At 44.5% G+C, this 23,783-nt stretch overlaps 1 protein-coding gene and 1 long non-coding RNA gene across 2 annotated transcripts; both read right to left on the reverse strand.

Annotated features, from left to right (window-relative positions):
- Positions 1-338: 338 nt before the first annotated feature.
- Positions 339-2,351, reverse strand: LOC124009290. Its single transcript, XR_006834271.1, has 3 exons — positions 2,195-2,351; positions 1,826-1,991; positions 339-1,716 (listed from the first exon to the last, which is right to left on the reverse strand). It is a non-coding gene; the product is annotated as an uncharacterized LOC124009290 (long non-coding RNA).
- Positions 2,352-3,429: 1,078 nt separating this feature from the next.
- On the reverse strand, positions 3,430-9,489 carry LOC124010051 (volume-regulated anion channel subunit LRRC8D-like). The gene is made up of 2 exons (XM_046322383.1): positions 8,694-9,489; positions 3,430-7,312 (listed from the first exon to the last, which is right to left on the reverse strand). The coding sequence occupies exon 2, from the start codon at positions 7,308-7,310 to the stop codon at positions 4,752-4,754; it is 2,559 nt and encodes an 852-aa protein (XP_046178339.1). The 5' UTR covers positions 7,311-7,312; positions 8,694-9,489; the 3' UTR covers positions 3,430-4,751.
- Between the last annotated feature and the right edge of the window lie 14,294 nt (positions 9,490-23,783).

Raw genomic sequence — 23,783 nt, forward strand, 5'->3', positions numbered from 1 at the left:
ACAGATGGGATCAAGCTGATTCTATACCAATTTACAGAAGCCAGGTCATGAAGAAAGGCTTGCTCATGAAAGTATTTTAGCAAGCGTCTTTGACAAATCAGGACAAGTCGTTTCACTGAGGAGTCATTACGTACACAGGCTATAAAACAGTGATCAGTAAGGTCATTACAGAAAACACCAGACTGACACCTATCGGATTATTTGTGAGGATAACATTGAGGAGAGTAGCCTTTTCTGGGGTTTTGGAGTCATACCTTGTGGGATTGGTAATAATCTGAGAAAGATTGATTGAGTCCCATTGCTTTAGGACTTGTTAAGGTGGTTTAAGCATGTCCCAGCATAGGTCACCTAGCAGGACAAATTCAGATTTATTTTAATGGGCCAGGAGAGAGTTTAGCGCAGGGAGGGTACAGGCCGGTGCTGATTATAGTTTACGTTAGCTAACTGGCCATTCATAATAATAACTAGCTAACTAACAGTTAATGTTATTGCATTAATTATTTTTGCTGGCATATTTGCGTTTAAAAAACAATCAACAATCAACATCTTTATCATCAACTACATGGCTATTAAGAATTTTTGATTAACTAGCTAACAACATATTATGTGCCCAATGTGCCTTCAACATCCTAGTCGCGGTCCAAAGCATTACGGATATTCATATTTCTATTCCATTACTGTCTCGTTTATGTGGCTGCAGGTGGCTAAAAGCCTAGCAAGCTTTCCTCGTGCTACAAATAAACTACATTAGACAACACCACTTTCAATTTCTCCCTGCAGGAGCAAGGAGGTGGCAGAATAGAGATCATTTTTCTTCTTCTGTGTATTTTTTAAGGCCGCTGGCAACCAACTTCAAAGTGCATTACCGCCACCAACAGGACTGGAGTGTGGACCAGAGGTCTAAGCAGCATAGAGACAGACAGAGAACACATTTTTATATCTGCCATTTATAACATCTGTGAAAGCACTGGCAGGGGAAATACGGAAGCTTCTCGTTCCTTTAAAGCCAACTCTAAGTGTGTGTTCATCTGTTTTGTTTAAGCACTGTACCTGACTCCATCTAACCATGGTCTCTTCTGTTGGCTGTAATGTCAGAAAAACACCTTTTAGAGTACTGTAGTCCCTAAATCCAGTGTTGTAAAACATGTTGTTCTTCTTGTCACACAGGAAGCATTGAAGGAGAACTGGTTTGCCCGAAGCTTCACAATTTCCTCGACTTGACGAGGGACCTCGTTGCGTGCCTCTTCAAGCTGCTTTAAAAGCCCAACCACATGCTCTCAAAATGAATACTGCCAACTCTACATGTTCTATTCCAAATTAATACATGTTCCTTTTCTGTTAGTAGAAGGCTTACAGAAAAACAACTCAAAATGAACTTGCATGGCCTTTATGTAGAGCAGACAGGCAGATACTGATGCATTCATTGTGAATGATTGTAAACGGGATCGAGGCTAAACCAAATATTGTAAACTCACAAAAAACACTAAAGTGACTGTTAAGTTCAGAACTTAAGTCTGAACATGATTTGGCAAGCCATATTCTCAGCTTGAGGGTCCTGATCCAGAGAGTCACTGTAGATACAAGATTCGGTTACATATACTGTACCTGCTATGAACTGTTGAAAATGACAGAAAAGACACGTATGTAATAATAAACAACTACCTTAGCTCATCTGGTTCCTCGGCAGGTGCATCCTTTCCATGACGGGCAGCCTCACTGTAACACAGAAAAATACATTACAGTTGATTATTGACTCTCCCTGACAAGTTGTTTAATAAACTAGTAGTTAGCTAGTTTAGGGGTAAGCTACGCTAGATAGGCCTACCTTGCAGCTTTTCTGATGATGGTCTTTCTGCCAAGTTTCGGGGTGGACATCCAGGTGAACACAGTCGGCACAACCTGCACTTTTAGCATCCGTTTCCCACTTATGGTCTTTAAAAAGGAGTCCGCAAACAGTGTTTTGAACACACTTTGGTTGTTGTCAATTAACTCTGTAGGGACATATTGATCCAGTTTAGTTGTCAAGCATTATAACTTGCTATATTGGTTAGAGATGCAAAAATAGGTACTAAGTTAACCAATGTTAGAATTTCTCAACTAACTGGGGGCTGTGTTGTTAGCCTGGCTGGCCAGTAGATAGCTAGCTAACTCACTAAGCTAACTAGCAACATTAAATTCCAAAATCTTAACTTACTTTATAATGTGGCCTGACAACTCGCTTTATTTCCACCACTCATTGGCGTCGGATTGCACAGTCTTTGGGGAAACTGTGAAAAGTTCATTCTCTGCATGACTTCCTCCTTTTGTAGGAGTTACATCCAGGGACACAGCAGTATGACTTTTGACTATGTTGCCTAAGTTTCCGGCCTCTGTTTCCCACCCTGGTCCTCATTTTCATTTAGCCGGAAGTGACATGTCGTGTGAATTAAGTGAATCTCCATTTTGAAGTAGTCCATTTTCTTCTTCATGATTGGCTGATCCCTCCCGATGACCCAATTGGACATGACTCCAACAGGGTCACCAGGAGGGATCAGCCAGTGAAGTTGGAAGTCCCACCCAGCTGACTACATTAAAATGGTGGAAGCCCTCAATAGTGCTGTACATGTTAAAAAGGCCTTATGGCCACTAGAGGCCTCTATCATTCTCTATGGGTGGATGGGAGCAGCATATCTGTGGCTTGCTTTTAATGCCATTATTAGCTACAATAAAGTGTAACTGGGTGCAGCAGCAAGCAAATGTCCAACAAATCAACTGTAATGTATTTTTCTGTGTTACAGTGAGGCTGCCCGTCATTTCGTTTTTTTTTGCCATCATCCTTGAAAGGAGATAAAGAAAGTCACACACAAAACTCAACTTGACTATGATATTGAATTACCAAGGTACTGGCAAGATAGTGTTCTCAGCAAAGCCTGAATTGATCTCATCTGCCCTGTTGTCAGAGTTACAGGCAATAACTTCGAGATTGTATTTCAAAAGATGCTTTTTAAATTCAAATTTCCCTATTGTTTTGGCATGACATCATCCTTAAAGACGTTGTGTACATTGTACCTTTGCTTGATCAAGGAAATTCAGTTAATGTAATATATATATATATATATTAGAAGTAGTGTACAATATCACAGTAAAGCAGCATTAAGCAGTCTCACAAAGTAAGGCATAGGGCTGTCGTAGAATCTGTCAGTCCGAGATTAATCGGGTAGATCTGCCACTGACATGGCCCCTCATCTGAGGCAGACATTTGTTGTCATCCTGGGATTTTGCAAGCTTCTGTGCAAAGGACTCCAGGGACTGCAAGGCCAGGTTGCATGCACATCGTTGGCTCTTCTCAAGTTGGTTGTGTTGGTGGGCTGTGAGACCTGGGTGCCATAAATAATGTCCAATTACCATTGAGAAATGCGTTGAAACAGAGAGTGGCAAGAACTGGAAAAGTTTATCTAAAATCTAGTTTTATTGTGCCATAAATTAACGGACTTTGAGCGTATGATCAGTAATTTGGTATGGTAGCAAATGTGAACAGTTCACGTACAGTACAGAAGTACATAGACAAAAAGCAATAACAATCTTTGTCCCAATGTTCTCTCCCTTTTGTCAAACCTCATCCCTTTTCAATCACACATCTTCAAAAAAAAAAAAAAATTAGGTTTAGTATGGTCTGTGATAGGCGAGTGTAATCCATGGAAAACATTCAACAATCTATGAGAAAAGCAAATATTGTTTATGCAAAGTACTCCCAATTTCAAGCATAATCCCCAAGAGGAGGTCAAAGTTCAGACTGTATCTTTTATTCCCCCGGTGAACTTAGTATGATCACATAGGCTGTGCCAAAGCAGTTCTAAACAGTTCCCAGTAGACTGAGGATCCCCCCCCTTCTCTTATCAACACACGACAACTGTCACTCCGCTGACAGACCAATGTCTCGGCTGCAGGCTGTTATCGAAGCAAATTAATGAAACGTTATTTAAACAAAAGTGAATTACCATTGAAAGGAGAGCATTTGTTCGCTCATTGAATGGTGATGTGAATAATGACAGTGAATGTTTAGGCAAACATGCTGTTTGGGCCTTTCTTATTAAAGCCCTCACTGAGAAATAGCAGCAGTTAAGGTTGAAAAGCTATTGCCCATGGTTAACATTATACCTGAGTAGCTAATACAATATACATTAATAAGTCAGAAATTCAATTCCCATTAACAATATTATGCGATAATACCCTAGGAAGCAACTGAAAGCGTTTTTAAAATCCTGAACATTCTTAAATATTTGAACAAAAATACTACTTTGAAAGGATAAATGCAAAACATCATTACGTGATTATAGTGCTCTGCAGTCTGCATTCTCTCTCACTTTATTCAGTTAAAAGGGTCAAGGAACAAGCCATATTGTGAAATTTATCATCAATAAAATGTGGTTCAATACCCTGTGAAAGTAACTTCCGCTTTACTTCCGGGTCATGTCACCATATCTTTTCAATGGGCTTGAAGTTATATAATCAAATTCGTGAAAACAGGGTCCTTTAAGAAATGCATCAACTCATATTCATGTTATGGATGAATTCACTTCTGCCAGATGCCTTTTATGAAATATTTGGCTTGAAGACCATTGTGCCACGTTTTTGTCCAAAAGTTCAAAAACTACAAGGCTACTTCCTGGTGAACAATATCTTAATTTCATGGCGTATTGCTTCAGTGAGTTATAATATACATTTCAGTTAGTCACTGTATTGTAAGGGTTTAAAATATCAGCGATTATAAGCTATAAACCACTCGCAAAGGACACATTGGTCTCCCGACTGATACTCTCCTTTACTTCTATGGGTAAAGTGTCAAAAAGGTGGTCCTCGACAATGAGGCAGTTTTTACGTAGAAGGCGACAGTTCCCCAGTAGCGAGGGAAGGCGGTCCAGACTGTTTCCCCTCAGCTCCAGCTGAGCGAGCTGCACCAACTGACCCACTGTTTCAGGCAGGGTGGTGAGGCCATTGTTGCTCAGACACAGGACCTTCAGCTTGGTGCACCTGAACAGCTGCTTGGGCAGCACCTCCACCTTGTTTGCATTGATTGCGAAGTGCTGGAGGTTCTGCAGGAGACCCACGTCCGGCGGGATCACTGTGATGAGGTTCTGACTGACGTCCAGATACCTCAGCTTGGGGAGGTGGAACAGAGCCGGCGGGAGCATCTCCAGTTTGTTGTGCGATAGGTGAAGTGACTCCAAACACTTGACTTGGCCTATGGAGGCTGGAATGGTGATGATTTTGTTGTGCCACAGTTTGAGGCAGGTCAACCTCTTGAGGTGCTGAAAGCTGATGATCTCCTCAATGGTGCGAATGTTGTTGGATTTGAGGTCCAGCTCTTGAAGGTTGGTTAAGCTGAAAATAGCATGGGGGATCCTCTCTAGCTCACAGTTGTGCAGCTCCAGATCGGCGAGGTTAGTCATCTTCTTGAGGCTGTTCAGTACCAGTAGTTTAGTACCATCATTGTGCACCACCAGTTTGATCAGGTGTGGGGACAGCTCAGTTAGACTTGAAGGCATCTTGGTGAGGTTGCTCTTCAGATACAATGTCTTGAGATGTTTTAAATCTCGCATGGACTCTAGTCCGATCATTTTGTTGTGTTCTGAGCTTAAATTCCCTACCAAGTTAAGCTCCCTCAAACTCCTCAACAAATAAACCCATGTGGGGATCTCAGCGACGTCTGTGAACTTGACATGAAGGCAGCGGAGGTGGTCACGGAGAAATATAAAGGCTGTCTGCTCAACTTTGGCAGGGCAGTGGCAGAGGTGCAGCTCATGCATACTGGTCATTTGGGAAATCTTTGCCGAGAACCTGACCTCAGGAATTAGTTCTAGTTTAAGTATTTCCAGGTCGGTGAGATCAAACACTGCATTGGGGAGACCAGAGAGCATGAAGAGGTGGAGCTCCTGCTGGTCTTGGGCATTTCGGGTCACAAGCTGTCTGAGCTTCTCAAATGTCCACTCGTGGTTCAGACTGATCTCCCTCAGCTTGTTCTCGCTGACCTCCGAGAGGAAGACACCAAACCGTTTGGAATACAGCTGGTCGTACTGATCGACCATGTGTAGGAGGAACGCAAAGTCGTTCTTCACGTCAGGAATGTCACTGAAGCTACTCTCCTCTCTGACTTTCTCAAATGAGTACTCTTTAAGGGGGCGCCTGAAAAGCCAGTGGAGGGAATACAAGCAGACCATCCCATAGATCAATATGAGGGCCATGTAGCTGAGGAGGAGCTTTCTCAGCATGAACGCCATGTTGTGGGTACAAAAGAACAGCTTATATCCGGTTAAGTGTTTGATATTGGGCTCACATTTGTGGCGAAATTCGATGGCAGCCATAAAGGTTGACGTATATGACAGAATCAAAATGAACTTGACCGTTTTGACCACGGTCTGAGCTACGTAGAGCTTGTAGATTAAATCGCTGTCCTCCACATGGGCACGGAATTTTCTCACCTTCTCAAAAAGAGCCTTGGCCTGCTCTCCATCCTTCTTGTCCAGGATAGTCATACTTGGTGCCTCAGCAACAGGCGTATCTGCTGAGAACTTGACTCCTGTATTCCCAAGCATAGGAGTAGATGTGTTGGCAGCATTTTCGTCTTTATTTTCTTGTGATAATTCTCTCGGTGCTGAAGTGGTGCCAGTCAGTCTCTGCTTGTTCTCCTCAGAATCCTCACAGGCTGTCTCGGACAAAGCCTTTGTAGTCCATGGAGACTCAAAGCACCGTCCGAGAATGGACACAAAGTGTTCAATCTTTGAGCTTGTCTTGGGGTATTTGAACCAGAAGTTACTACTGACCATAAGCACAAGGGTGTGGATGAGGGTGAGGTACGGGAAGTACTTTGAGTACCAGGGCAAGGCAACATGGTAACACATTTGGTTGACAAAGATGTACTGCTGATAATCTAAATTGGTTCGGATCCCTGTGGGCTCGGGTTGCTGCATTTTGCTCTCTCGCTTCACAACGATGGGCTGGGTGTTGTGGATCTCGTGTACTGCACTGTCTGGTAGATCTTTAGTGGGCATTGGTGTAGCAAGCACTGTCGTCATACTAACTGCTGATGAGGTGGTTTCTTGCTGACATTTGGTTGTGCAAGAGTTTGGCCCTGCCGCCACCGCCTCCTCTGCTTCTTCCAGGCAGGGAAGGCATGCCACCTGGTCCTTTGTAATCTGCATCGTCATGGCGAAGATGGACAACATGAGCATGACCACCCCCAGGTAGTCCATGAAGACGTCCCACCATGGTTTTAGGATGCGGTAGGTCGGCTGGGTGTCATTCAGCGACGCTAACTCAGTGATGGTAAACATTCCTGCAATGGAAGAAGACCGGGCATTTAGCTGGTATGGAAAGCACTTCTTTCTCAACCAATCTAATTAGAAAGAAAGAAAACAAGCACTTCAAATGACTGTTTTTGTTTGGAATCAAATCGATTTTTGTTGGTAAATGTTTGTACTTGGTATGGTTATAAAAGGTTAAAAAGGTAATAAAGGTTGACAGCATTAGTTTTTAGAACTAAATTGAACGGTTCTCCATGACAAAGAGGCATATAAAACAGGAAACGGCATGAGTAATGACATTGGCATATTACTCTCTCTCATGCATCTCTATAGAGAATTTGAAAACATCTGATGACAAAGCTTAGAGTCTACATCTGGGCCAGACTAGTTATGACATGTGGAAACTGGAATGGCAAAGGTTCCTCTAATGTTAGTCTACAGACTATTGCAAGTCATTGAGAAGATTATAATATTGGTGTGCCCTTTTAAGAAGAAATGGTAATTGTGCCCAGATTCAACATGTGGGAGCACTTCCTTCTCTGAGCCTTTTCCCCCATGGTAAAAAAAAGAAAAAATGTTTAAAAGTGTTTTATGACAGTGAATATACATTTCCCAAAATAGGTAGCCTAGATAATGATCATTACTGTTAATATTTATAACTGTTACAACACTATTAAGAGTTATTTTATGGCATACACTTTTCCTTACCAGTATTCTAAAACAAATATGGTACGCTTTACCAACCAATCAAACGTGATGATATTTGGTGTCATTCATAATTTCCTTTCATAGTTGAACTAAAGAATGACAGTAATATCAATACATATTTTGATATTATAGGCTAGTAGCCTATAGGCCATATTTCTAACTATAGTATAATATGAATAAAAATACTTTAAGGTGACATCCCAGTAAGAGGAAGCCATCATTAAAGACGTTTTGCATATCATAAAAGCAGAAGATCTGTAGGTGAGAGCGTGTAGTTGACCGTAGAGACAGCCCTGGTCTAAAAAAGAGAAGAGCAGAGAGACCAGTTGTGGAATACACCTAGGCTACTGATCGAACATATCATTTAATTTTGGGAAATATAAACCATTAGACACATGTTAAACTCTTTAAGTTTCTTCTAGAGATCTCGCACATTCATTTTCCTGTTGCTGTCTGAATCTGAGGTCAGGTGACTTGCTAAAACGTGGGGTAAACTTCAACTGTAACTCAACTACAGCATGTGCCCAGAGTTAAACATTTACAGTGCGTTCCTTAACAATTTATATTATCTTGCCACTTGCGATAGCCTAAATAAACTACCCTGGGATAACCGCACAGTATGACAATCAACATAAAAATATATATAAATTAGGATTTTACAGTTTTTACAGCGTGGTAAATGCGAGAAAGAAATATCATACTTACTATCTTGTTTGACGTTATCTCGTATCAATTAGATTTTCGGCACTCCATTCCACTTTTACGGTCAAGACAGTTCCTTTCCACGGTTCAGATCAAATAATTAAACCATCATCTATGGAATAACGCTTGTGACCAAGAATATTATGTTCGTGACAGTGCGAATGTCAGCACCATTCTCAATACCCGCGGTTCTGCATTGGCTACCTGATAAACATTAGCTACCTGAATAATATGCGCAGAACGTCTGCCTCCGTACGCGTGTAATTCAAAGTCAAGGATAGTCTAACTTTAACATTAAAGCGCTATTACCGGCGTTTATGAGATGGTGGATGCCACAGATCAACTTCCTAAAGACACAACGTGCTTCTCTCAGATGCCACCAAATTCAAGATCGGCCTAATAATGAAAACTAGGGCACCACCTACGTGAGCATTCTGTTACAATATAACTCATTCGGAAACTTTGAACTGTAACCACCTGTTCAGTAACTATGTAGCAATTACTACTTTTCAGTCTGTAAATGAATACATTGTATCCGGCACATCATATCTGCTGCCCCAGTAAACTACACAATGGAACAATCCTTGCGAGCTCTCTCCCGCTCGTCCTGTCTGTCTGTAGTTAGGCTAGATAGCCAGCCTAATTGTGAAATATGAAGACGTTAGGAATCTAGAACCCTTTTGGTGTAACTCGCTATCGACTGAAGTCATGCTGGATTTCCAGCTATGTCTGGATTTGCTTGCTTGCTGCACCGGTGCACTGCACACTGTTGAGGAAGTGTCTCTTGAGTATGGTACAGGTTCCAACCGGTCCAGGCTAGATCATGTAAAAAGAGTGGGCTACCCTCCTCTCAACCCTTGTACTCTCAGAGGAAGTGAATAAAAACAAGTCCATGGAGTGCCAGGCAGGGGCGGACTGGGACAAAAATTCAACCCTGGCATTTTAGCCGCACCAGCCCACATCACCTTACAACTTGTACTTTACCAGTCACCAGTGAAACATAGTCCCTTTTTAGTCCCAAAACATAACCCTTTTTTGACCAGCTCATGTTTAAAAGACAAACACAACATGTAAAAACATCACTGGAGATGTAACTCCAAAGTGTTATTTGCTCTTACATATAGAGCCAACATATTACGGAACTGTATCTTTCTGAATAAATGCCTAATATATTACAATTGGCTCATAATACCCTATAAAAGCCTAACTACTTATATTGAAAAGATAAAATCCTGGATTTCATACGTGTCCTCCCTATCCTTATGGGGCTCCCGAGTGGTGCGGTGGTCTAAGGAACCAGGGACTACAGCATCACTGTAGTCCCTGGTTCACATCCAGCTGTGATTGGGAGTCCCATAGGGCAGTGCACAATTGGCCCAGCATCACCAGGGTAGGCAATCATTGTAAATGAGATGTTGTTCTTAACTGACCTGCCTAGTCAGGTTAAAGGTTAAATTGACATTTTAAATATTGTCCTAGCTCACTCATTAATGTCTTAATCGAAATTACGGATTGCCTCTTATTTGCTCGTCGTTTCCTTATGCCATAGTTAGTATATCTCAATTGTCAGTAGAAAGCACATTTGTTTAAGCAAGTCAGCCATATCAGCTATGTTTTTTAAGGCGGAATGAACTGTTTCACTGCCAGACAAGGTTCCTCTGGTAGCCAGGTGTAGCAGTGGTAAGGATTCACTCCATGGTGCTGAAAAGAAAGCTCTGCTTTTGGGGCGGCTTTATGTAGGTCATAACAGTTTGTGGGCACCGTTTGTCACCATTATAATGCAATTTATGTATTGTTAACTGTTTTTCTGTGTAGTGGCTTTGCTGGCATGCATCTAAAAACAGGTTTTTTGAGTTTGCCCCACCAGGATTGACTAAAATCGCCACTGAGTACCTGTTAAAAAAATTGTATGCAGCTCAGGTCATGTAGAGGCAGTGCACAGATGTACTTCTAGTTGTAATATTTTGGCTCTATATTATATATTCAATAGTAATATATATATATTTTCAACCTTTATTTAACTAGTCAAGTCAGTTAAGAACAAATTCTTATTTATAATTGTGGCCTACCAGGGGAACAGTGTGTTAACTGCCTTGTTCAGGGGAACAGTGTGTTAACTGCCTTGTTCAGGGGAACAGTGTGTTAACTGCCTTGTTCAGGGGAACAGTGTGTTAACTGCCTTGTTCAGGGGAACAGTGTGTTAACTGCCTTGTTCAGGGAACAGTGTGTTAACTGCCTTGTTCAGGGGAACAGTGTGTTAACTGCCTTGTTCAGGGGAACAGTGTGTTAACTGCCTTGTTCAGGGGAACAGTGTGTTAACTGCCTTGTTCAGGGGAACAGTGTGTTAACTGCCTTGTTCAGGGGAACAGTGTGTTAACTGCCTTGTTCAGGGGAACAGTGTGTTAACTGCCTTGTTCAGGGGAACAGTGTGTTAACTGCCTTGTTCAGGGGAACAGTGTGTTAACTGCCTTGTTCAGGGGAACAGTGTGTTAACTGCCTTGTTCAGGGGAACAGTGTGTTAACTGCCTTGTTCAGGGAACAGTGTGTTAACTGCCTTGTTCAGGGAACAGTGTGTTAACTGCCTTGTTCAGGGGAACAGTGTGTTAACTGCCTTGTTCAGGGGAACAGTGTGTTAACTGCCTTGTTCAGGGGAACAGTGTGTTAACTGCCTTGTTCAGGGGAACAGTGTGTTAACTGCCTTGTTCAGGGGAACAGTGTGTTAACTGCCTTGTTCAGGGGAACAGTGTGTTAACTGCCTTGTTCAGGGCCGGAACGACAGACTTTTACCTTGTCAGCTCGGGGATTCATTCAGAACTCTTGAAATGTACTGCAACAGAATTCAGAACATGTTATGCCTAGTGAAATAAAGGTGAAATAAAATCAAATTAAAATATATGCAGACAATGAAAGCTCTTACAATGTTCAATGATTACAGTTCTCTAAAACAGGCTATAGGCTATATGTGCACCACCAAGTCAGAACAGTAGGCTAAATTATGAGACCAAATTATGACCAAATTATTAGGGTGAGTCACATGGGCTACGAACAGCTTACTACACAACATACATTTAGTATTACTTTCTTAGCTACAGTATACATATCTCCCTGGCATAACATAATTTATGCAGCAGCATAAAATACATTTTTGGACTCACCTTGTGGTGCTGTGCTCACTTGAACAGGAAAGTGGTGCAGGAAAGTGATCCTTCTTGTTGGCAAATTTTGTCATCAAACTTTCTCATCAAAGTCTGGCATTCTCTGGATTTATGGTGCTTTCAAGAACACTTTGAACTCAGAAAAAACAAGATCGAATCATGATGTCAGTGATCTTGAGGTCGTAGCTCTAGAAAGAGGCCCGGGTTCCCGACTTGGAATTCCGAATTGGATGTCAGTTCAAAACTTATTTTCCCAGTCAGAGCTCGTTTTTTTCCCAGAGTTCCCAGTTGTTTTGAACGTGGCAGAAGTCATGCTGGATTGACAGCATGGCCAATGTATTCAACCTTTGCTGGCCTATGGTTTGTTGCGAGTTCATTTTTATCCTTTTATGCATGAAAAAGAGACCCTTAAACCACACACCCTCTCCACTGAATAGCAGGCTAATGATTGCTTTGCAACGCTTGCAGTTAGCCACTGATTCCTACCAACCAATCGTTGTTGAATTTGCGATTTCCAACTTGTTGTGTAATGTTTATGTCCAATGGCCGATGAGCACCGATATGTTTTAGCTATAATTTCTCTTCATATGACAAGGATTGAAAAGGATTTGCCAGTAGACTGTCGACTTGATTCATGATGATGACTGCTTGCTAGCTAAGGTTTTGAAAGTATGATGTTGACATGATCAGTCCAATCAAAGCTACGGTAGATATAATGTGATTTGACGTCATTTTGTCTGTGGCCCGTGACCTTGAGCCTTCTTGAATGAGCACTTCTCATTTTAAATCTATGGCAACACCCGAGCTCTCACCATTTTTTTGCGGTTTTGCAGGTGACGTAGTGTCCCTGTAACGGTTTTCTTGCGGTGAAAGAGAGGCGGACCAAAACGCAGCGTGGTTACTTGTAAACGTCTTTAATAAAGATGAACAATGAACAATCTACAAAACAAGAAATGTGAAAAAACCGAAACAGCCCTATCTGGTGCAACAAACACAGAGACAGGAACAATCACCCACAAAACCCAACACAAAACAGGCTACCTAAATATGGTTCCCAATCAGAGACAATGACTAACACCTGCCTCTGATTGAGAACCATATCAGGCCAAACATAGAAATAGACAAACCAGACACACAACATAAATGCCCACCCAGCTCACGTCCTGACCAACACTAAAATAAGGAAAACACACACGAATGATGGTCAGAGCGTGACAGTACCCCCCCCCCCCCCAAGGTGCGGACTCCGAACACACAACCTAAACCTATACGGGAGGGTCTGGGTGGGCATCTGTCCGCGGTGGCGGCTCTGGCGCTGGTCGTGGACCCCACTCCATAATTGTCTTAGTCCCCCTCCTTAGTGTCCATTGAGTGGCGACCCTCGCCGCTAACCTTGGCCTAGGAACCCTAACAACGGGCCCCACTGGACTGAGGGGCAGCTCCGGACTGAGGGGCAGCTCGGGACTGAGGTAGCTCAGTACTGAGAGGAAGCTCAGGACTGAGAGGAAGCTCAGGCAGGTTGATGAATCTAACAGATTCTGGCTGGCTGGTGGTTCCGGCAGATCCTGGCAGACTGGTGGTTCCGGCAGATCCTGGCTGACTGAGTAGTTCTGGCAGATCCTGGCTGACTGGCAGTTCTGGCAGATCCTGGCTGACTGGTGGTTCTGGCAGATCCTGGCTGACTGGCAGCTCTGGCAGATCCTGGCTGACTGGCGGATCCTGGCTGAATGGCGGATCTAGAAGATCCTGGCTGACTGGCATATCCTGGCAGACTGGCGGATCCTGGCTGACTGGCAGTTCTGGCAGATCCTGGCTGACTGGCAGTTCTGGCAGATCCTGGCTGACTGGCAGTTCTGGCAGATCCTGGCTGAATGGCGGATCCTGGCTGAATGGCGGATCCTGGCTGAATGGCGGGTCCTGGCTAACTGGCGGATCTGGAAGATCCTGGCTGACTGGCGGATCCTGGCAGACTGGCAGTTCTGGCAGATCCTGGCTGACTGGCAGTTCTGGCAGATCCTGGCTGACTGATAGTTCTGGCAGATCCTGGCTGACTGGCGGATTTAACTGATCCTGGCAGACTGGCGGCTCTGGCGGCTCCTGGCTGACTGGCGGCTTCTTGCAGACTAGCGGCGCTGGGCAGACTGGCGGCACTGGCGACGCTGGGCAGACGGGTGGCTCCGGCGGCGCTGGGCAGACTGGCAACTCTGATGGCGCTGGGCAGACGGGTAGCTCAGGCGGCGCTGGGCAGACTGGCGACTCTGACGGCTCCTGGCTGACTGGTGGCACTGGCGGCTCCTGGCTGACTGGCGGCACTGGCAGCTCCTTGCAGACTGGCGGCACTGGTGGTGCTGGGCAGACTGGCAGCACTGGCGGCGCTGGGCAGACGGGTAGCTCAGGCGGCGCTGGAGAGGAAGGCTCTGGCAGTGCTGGACCGAGGAGCTCTGGCGCCTCTGGACCGAGGGGCTCTGGCGCCTCTGGAATGAGGGGCGGGAGCTCTGGCAGCGCCGAACAGGCGCGAGACTCCGGCTGCGCTGGAGAGGAGGAAGGCTCCGGCCGCGCTGGACAGAGAAGCTCTGGCGCCTCTGGACTGAGGAGCGCTGGTGCCTCTGGACTGAGGGGCTCTGGCGCCTCTGGACTGAGGGGCTCTGGCGCCTCTGGACTGAGGGGCTCTGGCGCCTCTGGACTGAGGGGCGGGAGCTCTGGCAGCGCCGGACAGGCGGCTCCTGCTGCTGTTGCTCCTGCTGCTGCTGTTGCTCCTGCTGCTGCTGTTGCTCCTGCTGCTGTTGCTTCTCCTGCTGCTGCTGCTGCTGCTCCTGCTGCTGTTGCTTCTCCTGCTGCTCCTTTTGCTGCTGCTGCTGTTGCTCCTGCTGCTGTTGCTCCTGCTGCTGCTGTTGCTCCTGCTGCTGCTGTTGCTCCTGCTGCTGCTGTTGCTCCTGCTGCTGTTGCTTCTCCTGCTGCTGCTGTTGCTCCTGCTGCTGTTGCTTCTCCTGCTGCTGCTGTTGCTCCTGCTGCTGTTGCTCCTGCTGCTGTTGCTTCTCCTGCTGCTGCTGTTGCTCCTGCTGCTGCTGTTGCTCCTGCTGCTGCTGTTGCTCCTGCTGCTGTTGCTTCTCCTGCTGCTGCTGTTGCTCCTGCTGCTGTTGCTTCTCCTGCTGCTGCTGTTGCTCCTGCTGCTGTTGCTCCTGCTGCTGTTGCTTCTCCTGCTGCTGCTTTTGCTGCTGCTGCTGTTGCTTCTCTTGCTGCTGCTTTTGCTCCTGCTGCTGTTGCTCCTGCTGCTGCTACTTTTGCTGCTGCTGCTGTTGCTCCTGCTGCACCTGTCGCTTCTCCTGCTGATGCTGTTGCTGCTGCCTCTGTTTACCACGCCACTTGGTCCTTGGTTGGTGGGTGATTCTGTAGCGGTTTTCTTGCGGTGAAAGAGAGGCGGACCAAAACGCAGCGTGGTTACTTGTAAACATCTTTAATAAAGATGAACAATGAAAAATCTATAAAACAAGAAATGTGAAAAAACCGAAACAGCCCTATCTGGTGCAACAAACACAGAGACAGGAACAATCACCCACAAAACCCAACACAAAACAGGCTACCTAAATATGGTTCCCAATCAGAGACAATGACTAACAACACCACAGAAAGCACTAGCTAGGCTGAAACACCTGCATTTTGGAGCTACATTACTCAAGAAAGCAAAAAAGAGACCATGTTTGCATGCAGCTTTATTAACACAATTATTTATTTTTTACATTGTTTGCAAACTGATATGTGACACGTATTAATGCCAAAATAATATGCAACCCCACCCCCAAAAAATGCCCCACCTGTCCTGAATGACGGTTCACCGCTGCAGGTACTGCAGGAATGTCTACCAATGGCATGCCAATCCTTTTGTGAGAAATTATTTCTGGTCACTCATGTATTTCTACATTATAAAGAGCACTTACTTTAGATTAAGGACTGCAAAAAGGACTGCAAAAAGACTTGGTGAACACACAATTTATAAATGCCCTGTTACCCATCCGGTACTATTAGACAAAGAAGAAAATAAATGTCTACTTTATTGACCAAACCCTTGCCTCCTCTCATAACATCACCTCATACCCGCTCTCCTCTCCGTTTCCTGTTCCAGCCCTTGATAAATCTGCCACCAGGCTCCGGGACCATCAGACACATCACCACACCACTCAACCGCACTGTCCATCCATCAAGAGAACATTCCCTTCTTCATGCTTAGTGCACCAGCTCACAAGATCATCTTCGGCCTCCCATGGCTCCAATGCCATAACCCTACCATCTCATGGTTGAGGATGAAAATCACAGACTGGACACCCGAATACCGGAGGACCTACTTTCCCATCCCCGGTGGTTCTATTTCGGTTGAGAGTCCTGTGGTTGCTCTTCAGCCCAACATCCTGGAGGTATACCAGGACCTGTGGGAGGTAATATGCAACAGACCTGCTTGCATGCTCTGCGCCCCCGCGCAGACACATCTACCCTCTGTCGGTGGCTGAAACCAAGGCCATGGAGGAGTACATTCATGAAGCGCTCCAACAGGGATTACGCCCATCTATTGATTACAGAGCTGCGGAGTGCATTCAATCTCATCCGCATCCGGGAGGGGGATGAATGGAAGACAGCTTTCAGCATGATATCTGGTCACTATGAGTACTTGGTGATGCCTTTTGGCTAAGCCAATGCTCTCTGTGTTCCAGGCATTCGTTAACGAGGTGTTCCGGGACATGCTCGGACGCCAGGTGGCCGTGTATATCGGCAACATCCTCTGCTACTCTGCCTACTCTGCTACCTTGGAGGATCACATCACTCACGTCCGAGTAGTTCTGGAATGCCTCCTGGCCAACCAAGTAGTTCTGGAATGCCTCCTGGCCAACCAAGTAGTTCTGGAATGCCTCCTGGCCAACCAAGTAGTTCTGGAATGCCTCCTGGCCAACCAAGTAGTTCTGGAATGCCTCCTGGCCAACCAAGTAGTTCTGGAATGCCTCCTGGCCAACCAAGTAGTTCTGGAATGCCTCCTGGCCAACCAAGTAGTTCTGGAATGCCTCCTGGCCAACCAAGTAGTTCTGGAATGCCTCCTGGCCAACCAAGTAGTTCTGGAATGCCTCCTGGCCAACCAAGTAGTTCTGGAATGCCTCCTGGCCAACCAAGTAGTTCTGGAATGCCTCCTGGCCAACCAAGTAGTTCTGGAATGCCTCCTGGCCAACCAAGTAGTTCTGGAATGCCTCCTGGCCAACCAAGTAGTTCTGGAATGCCTCCTGGCCAACCAACTATATGTCAAGGCAGAGGTGCCAATTTCATCAGGAAGCTGTTTCCTTTCTAGGCTACCAGATCAGCCTGCAAGGAGTGATGATGGACGTTAAGAAGGTAGATGTTGTCAGGTCATGGCCAGTCCCAACCGCCATAAAGGGGTTACAGCGAATGCCAACTTCTACCACCATTTCATCAGGAACTTTAGCTCCATCACCTCTCAAGGGTGGTCCCCATAGGTTGGTGTGGAGTCCAGCAGCTGACAAGGCCTTCCGCCTACTGAAGGGGCGTTTAACCTCTGCCCCATTGCTCAAACACCCTGATCCGACGCTACCCTTTGTGGTGGAGGTGGACGCTTCAGAGGTGGGTGTGGGGGCTGTCCTGTCTCAATGACAAGGTAATCCACAGAAATGGTATTTTTGTGCATATTACTCTAAGAGATAATCTCCTGCAGAGAAATTATGACGTCGGTGATCGAGAGCTCCTGGTAGTGAAGTTGGCATTAGAGGAGTGTAGACACAGGCTGGAGGGTGCCAAGGACCCATTCGTCATACTCACGAGGCGGCTGAACCCGTGCCAAGCAAGGTGGGCCCTTTTCTTTACTAGATTTGACTTCACGCTGACCCAAAGCTAATGCCCTGTCCCATCTCTACGATTCAGGAGAGGGTCCTGAATGCACCCATAATTTCTCCCTCTCGGGTCATAGCCCTTGTGGTCTGGGAAATGTGGTTCAGGCGTGCAGAAGTGTGAAGCGATGACCACGTGAGACTCCAGTGCGCCGTCCACTGTCAGAAGGAGCAGACGGATCGCCACCGCAGTAAGACTCCCTTGTTCCATCTTGGTGATCGTGTCTGGCTCTCCACCAGGAACCTCCCACTCTGCCTGCCCTGCAAGAAGCTGAGCCCCCAGTTTGTGGGGCTGTTCAATGGTTCTCCGGAGGGTCAACCAGATGACGTATAGATTACAGCTCCCCAGTGACTATCTTACCTTCCTTTAATGTCTCCCTTCTCAGGTTGGTGGTTCCTGGTCCGCTGGCTGAGTCTCTCTCTCTCCTTCTGTGTTTGTCATAGAATGATGCCGGGACTAGTTTATGAAGATAGATTTCCAGCGTTGTGCTTCGTTTGACAGTGCCGCGTGACAGGCCTTTCAGCAAGTTAAATAGACAGGATATAGGCAGGGCTTTCCAGCCTGCAGTGGCTATGTAATGTCATTTGACACCAGGGGCAGTCATTACTACAGCTCATAAGACCCACTCGCTGGCTGAAGAAACTGATTTTCAGAAGAAAATAAACATTTAAGTTACGCAGTCCCTGAATTGACCTTTAACAGAGATTATTTAGCAAATATTATGCATTAATTCAGTGTTTCATTGTAATACATAATGACTTGTATTTGATAAAAAGCAGTAGCACTGTATTTAATGTCTAATAGATGGCTATTGGCGTATGTGTTATAAAATCCAATCTAATGATTTTTTAGACTAATGCTAGTTAGTGCCTGTCATATGCATTTCCCTGAATCCCCCCTTCCCTAAATTGGGCCTAAGTGTTAATTAGCCTACTATTTCACACGATATACAGCCACAATATTAACTGGCAGCAGTAGGCTAAGTCTGTGTCAGTGTGTCTCTTTTTTTCTGTTTTCTCCCTACGTCGACTGTCTTCTGCAGCAGCAGCTGGTCTGTCGGTGCTAAACCTAGCATAATTTCTCAGCGCAGACAAGGTCATAGCTCTTGGACCAGGGAAAAAAAAAAAAAAGTGGGTTACAAAAAGTGGGAGTCAGAGCTGGTCTCTGCTGATGCACGTTTGAATTTGAATGTGAATTTTTGCACCACCTTAGCTCAGCCTATCAGAAAACTTGGTAGGTGGGGAGGGGCAGCCATTGCCCAATGATCAGACATATTCAAATATATTATTATGACAGAGAAATTGCAACAACAACAAAAAAATCAGCATACAAAAAATTGTGTCCCTTAAACTTCTTATTACATTTGTATTGTTATTGTTTATTACAGGGGCGCAACTTTGGTTTTAGAAGTGGGGGGACATAACAAAACAAAAAAATTGTTGGATAAAAACAGCCTACCCGATGCTCGGAGTCGTCCGCATGGTCCTAAAGCACACTGTTGCCTCGTTTTGTATCACATTCCAATGCTAAAACTGGGGGGGACAAAAATGCAATTTCAGAATGTGGGGGATACTGTTATAACATAACAAAGAGAGAATTCTACAGTGACCTGAGATGGATTGTGATTAACAAACAGCATAGATCTGATGCCAGAACTGTATATAGTGGCAGACACACAGAAGAGACATTTTACACTATAAACTAGTGGCAAAACCTATACATTTTTGAGATACCCAAGGTAGAACAAAACAAACATATTTATTCACATCTCTAATGTCTCCCATTTACAAAATGGATTTGCAAAAGTGGTTAAGTTGATCGATATTGTGATACACCCCTTACCTCTAGAAGTGCATAATAATTTGCGGCTTAAGGGGAGATGGGCCAGAAACTCATGAAACCCGATATTGCAAGCTCTGATATAGACAGTTGTCTGTCCCACATACACAAACAAACAGCATTAGGATACCTTAATGCTTCTTGGAAATATAGACCTGTAAACACAGAGATTCAATAGGTGGAAATAGCAAACTATTAATAATTGTGTAGGCTTAACATTTTAGTAGCTGTATTATTGATAGCTTTCCAAGTCAAATGTGCTCTTATTCAGTGTTGTATGGTCCTGCCTGACAAAAAATACAGTTCCACATCTTTTGATGTTGTGGCTATTGTAACTGGCACTAAGGACAACAAGTAGGCTCAGACATTGAAATGTCCTTTTTTGGGGGTCCAAGGTTCCTTGAAGGATTTTGTATCTTTACACCCTACTCTTGCGATTCAGTCAGGAGGACACATATTTTCTTTCAGGCCACCCTAGACTTTGCCAGAGAGGAAGAGGCGAGGCAAGAGGTTGAAAGAGAGCGTTGAATTTGGGCGACAAAACAATGAATTGCTCATTTTCAACTTGAGGCTTATTTGAGCGAGAATAGAAATTGTGTAATGGTTACGTTGTTTACAAATGAACTGACATAAAGTGGACGACTTTGTGCACGTTGTCAAGGAGATAGAAGACTCATCGTGGATATAACCTGTCTTAGCATGGACCAATAGGGCTGTCATACTACCATTTGATGGAGGTCAAATCACATGTAAATATACATTTTTTATTGTGTAAAACACTCATGCCCATAAAAACTGTTTTGGTGTAAATACATTTTTATTCTGAATCCATTATGGCCGACATAATTACACTCAAACACCCGTGCCAGCATATAAATTGCCACGGTTAATTTAGTATTGTGTTATTCTGTCTTTCAAAATGTGTCATATAGCTCTTGGTTTAACTAGGACTATGAGTGGTACCGCCATGCCACTGTTGTGTTTGAATAGCTGAAGCGAACGAGTTGTTCAATGTGTGTTCATGTTTTTTTTAGGATACAAGTGAATAGCAGAGTAACCAAGTTACAGGAAAGCAACCTGCAACACAACCGTCAGCCACTCTAGTAGCATATACAGTATGTACAGCTCTAACATCTCCCCTCTTTTCCCCACTGAAACTAAGTGTGCCAGGTGAATTCTAAGTCTTTGAGATGAGCAAGACATGAGTGTGTCCTAACAGGTCCGAGGAGACACAGTAGCCAGTGGTGGTTGTGTAGTTCAGGTGCCTTACCAGGTTGCACAGTTAACTGGTCATTCTGGGCAAGCTGCAGCGAACAAGGGCAGTATACTTCCTGTATGGCTGGCGGGGTATTCAGGGCTGTGTGGTGATCAGTTTCCATTTCTACAACAGTTGAGTGCAGGCACTCAGCAGGTGCAGCTTGCATGCCAACGAGACCCATTTACTAAGTGGAATGTTATCTTAGCCTGAATTATGCACGGGATACACCAGTAGTGGAATGGTTGGTTGTCTGGTTGTGAAGGAGAGAATGTGAAGTTCTCTTTCCTTGATCCTCAAAGGCTCGTGACTTGGAATGCACGGTGTTGCCGAGCAATCTGCTGCCTTTTCTACTGTATATCCAGACAATGGTGTTTGAGTGTAATTATGGTAGGCCTATTGGATTCCTAACATAGTTGAATTACACAAAAATAATATGAGGTACACAAGTACAGTACACACATCTAAAAGATGTCTCTCATTTAAATATACAGGAAACCATATTGGATTTGGGATGCCATAATGGATTTGGAATCAAATCTGTGGGGGGCTAATGTAATTGCAAGAGGCTGAACATATTACATCCACAGGGAAACCTTTGACTGTCTCAGACCACTTGTGTAACTGTATGTATTTTTGTCAGGCACAGCCGTACAGCACTGAATGAGAGATAATTTTGACTTGAAAGGCTGTCTACCCAAAAAGTTCAGCTTTACAGTCATCATAAATATTCATAGTTGATCATTCTGCCTAGTGTATCTATCTCTCTGTGTTTACAAGTCTATATTTTCCAAGATGCATTAAGATATCCTAAGGTTGCTTAGCATTCAGACCCCTTGGCTTTTTCCACATTTTGTTAGGTTACAGCCTTATTCTAAAATGGATTTAATAAAATAAAATACTCATCAATCTACACACAATACTCCATAATGACAAAGCGAAAACAGGTTTTTAAAACTATTGCTATGAGACTTGAAATTGAACTCAGGTGCATCCTGTTTCCATTGATCATTCTTGAGACGTTTCCACAACTTGATTGGAGTCCACCTGCGGTAATTTCAATTGATTGGACATGATTTGGAAAGGCACACACCTGTCTTTTTTTTTTTTTGAAGGAATTGTCCGTAGAGGCCCCTGAGACAGGATTGTATCGAGGCACAGATCTTGGGAAGGGTACCAAAACATTTCTGCATCATTGAAGGTCCCCAAGAACACAGTGGCCTCCATCAGTCTTAAATGGAAGAAGTTTGGAACCGTCAAGATGCTGGCCGCCCGGCCAAACTGAGCAATCAGGGGAGAAAGGCCTTGATCAGGGAGGTGACCAAGAACCCGATGATCTCCACAGAGAACCAGAGCAGGGGCGAAGGTTCACCGTCCAACAGGACAACGACCCTAAGCACACAGCCAAGACAACGCAGGAGTGGCTTCGGAACAAGTCACTGAATGGCCTTGAGTAGCCCAGCCAGAGCCCGGACTTGAACCCAATAGCTTATTACTTGTATTTCCATTTTTGCAATATCAGAGCATGCAATATTGGGTTACATGAGCTGTAGCTTGTAATGAGGAGCAACCAGACATTGCACCTGACACATTTATGAAATTGCTTATTCCAGGTATTAATAAGCAAGTACCCGTTAAGAAAATGACTGTAAAAACGGTTAAATCCCCCTTTTCAATGTATTTTTATTTATCCGTTATTTTACCAGGTAAGTTGACTGAGAACAAACACGTTCTCATTTACAGCAACGACCTGGGGAATTGGATTGACGAGGAATTGAGGTATGGCATATACAGTGGGGCAAAAAAAGTATTTAGTCAGCCACCAATTGTTCTGCACGGCTGGCCATTAAAAGTACATGGAGAGTGTTCACTGCTCATGCCAGCAAGCAAGCTAAAGGTTGCATTCCCCTGCTCAGACGTTGCATGCATTAACCAATGGTTGCAACTCATGATTAATAATGACTTTGCCTCCGGATATCTTACAAAAGGACATTTTGCATACAGGGTTGTGGTCATGGTCACAGCAATGGAGAATGGGCGGAGCCGTTGTGTAATGAGGACCGGCCCCCAGGGACAGCAGCAGACGGACGGACGTACCCACCACGTGTTCTTAGCAACCAGGTCATGTGTTGACAAAGGGCTGAACACATAGTAAATTTATCCCTCCTTCCCTTACCAAAGAAAATCTCATACAACAACACCCTTCACCCATCAGCCCTTGAGGATCAACCTGAGGCAATCATAACAGTTAATGATTTGATGTGCTGTCTGGAAAGTGCATACATTATAACTACCTAATTAGTAGCCTAGTCCCTCCTGAATTTGCATGAACTTCCCAGATGAAAACATAATCTCAGACACACCTCTTTCCATGACAATTGATGACTAGTAAGCACGACATGTCCCCAATCCCAGTATACCAGATTGTAATATTATAAGTAATAATTCCAAGTGACTACAGCTACAGCCTTATATTCACGGGTTACTGATATGTCTGTGCATATTCACCTTCTTCGAATGAGGCTGCCCGAGACAGTCTGAATCAGTAATCATGGCTGATAAAGAATGTCAACAGCCTGGGGTGGCTCAGGTGGGGAACAGTCAGTTGATGTAGGCTGATGTAAGAACCAATGGAGGCTGCCGAGGGGAGGATGGCACATAATAATGGCTGGAATGGAGTGAATGGAAGAGTTCCAGAACACATTATGTCTTTGATGCAATTCCATTTACTCCATTCCGGACATTATCACGAGTCATCCTGGCCTCAGCAGTCTGCAATGGTAAGAACATGTAAATCAAATCAAATTGTATTTGTCACATGCGCCGAATACAGCAGGTGTAGACCTTACAGTGAAAATGCTTACTTACAAGCCCAAACCAACAATGCAGTTAAAATATATATATAATAAACTTACAATATAAGAATAAGAAATAAAAGTAACAAGTAACATTAAAGAGCAGCAG

Source organism: Oncorhynchus gorbuscha, linkage group LG22 (assembly GCF_021184085.1).
Source record: "Oncorhynchus gorbuscha isolate QuinsamMale2020 ecotype Even-year linkage group LG22, OgorEven_v1.0, whole genome shotgun sequence".
In the NCBI taxonomy this organism is placed as follows: Eukaryota; Metazoa; Chordata; class Actinopteri; order Salmoniformes; family Salmonidae; genus Oncorhynchus; species Oncorhynchus gorbuscha.

What these genes read in the sequence shown, in the direction of transcription:
- LOC124010051 (XM_046322383.1), bottom strand. Translation starts at nt 7,310, where the DNA reads ATGTTTACCATCACTGAGTTAGCGTCGCTGAATGACACCCAGCCGACC.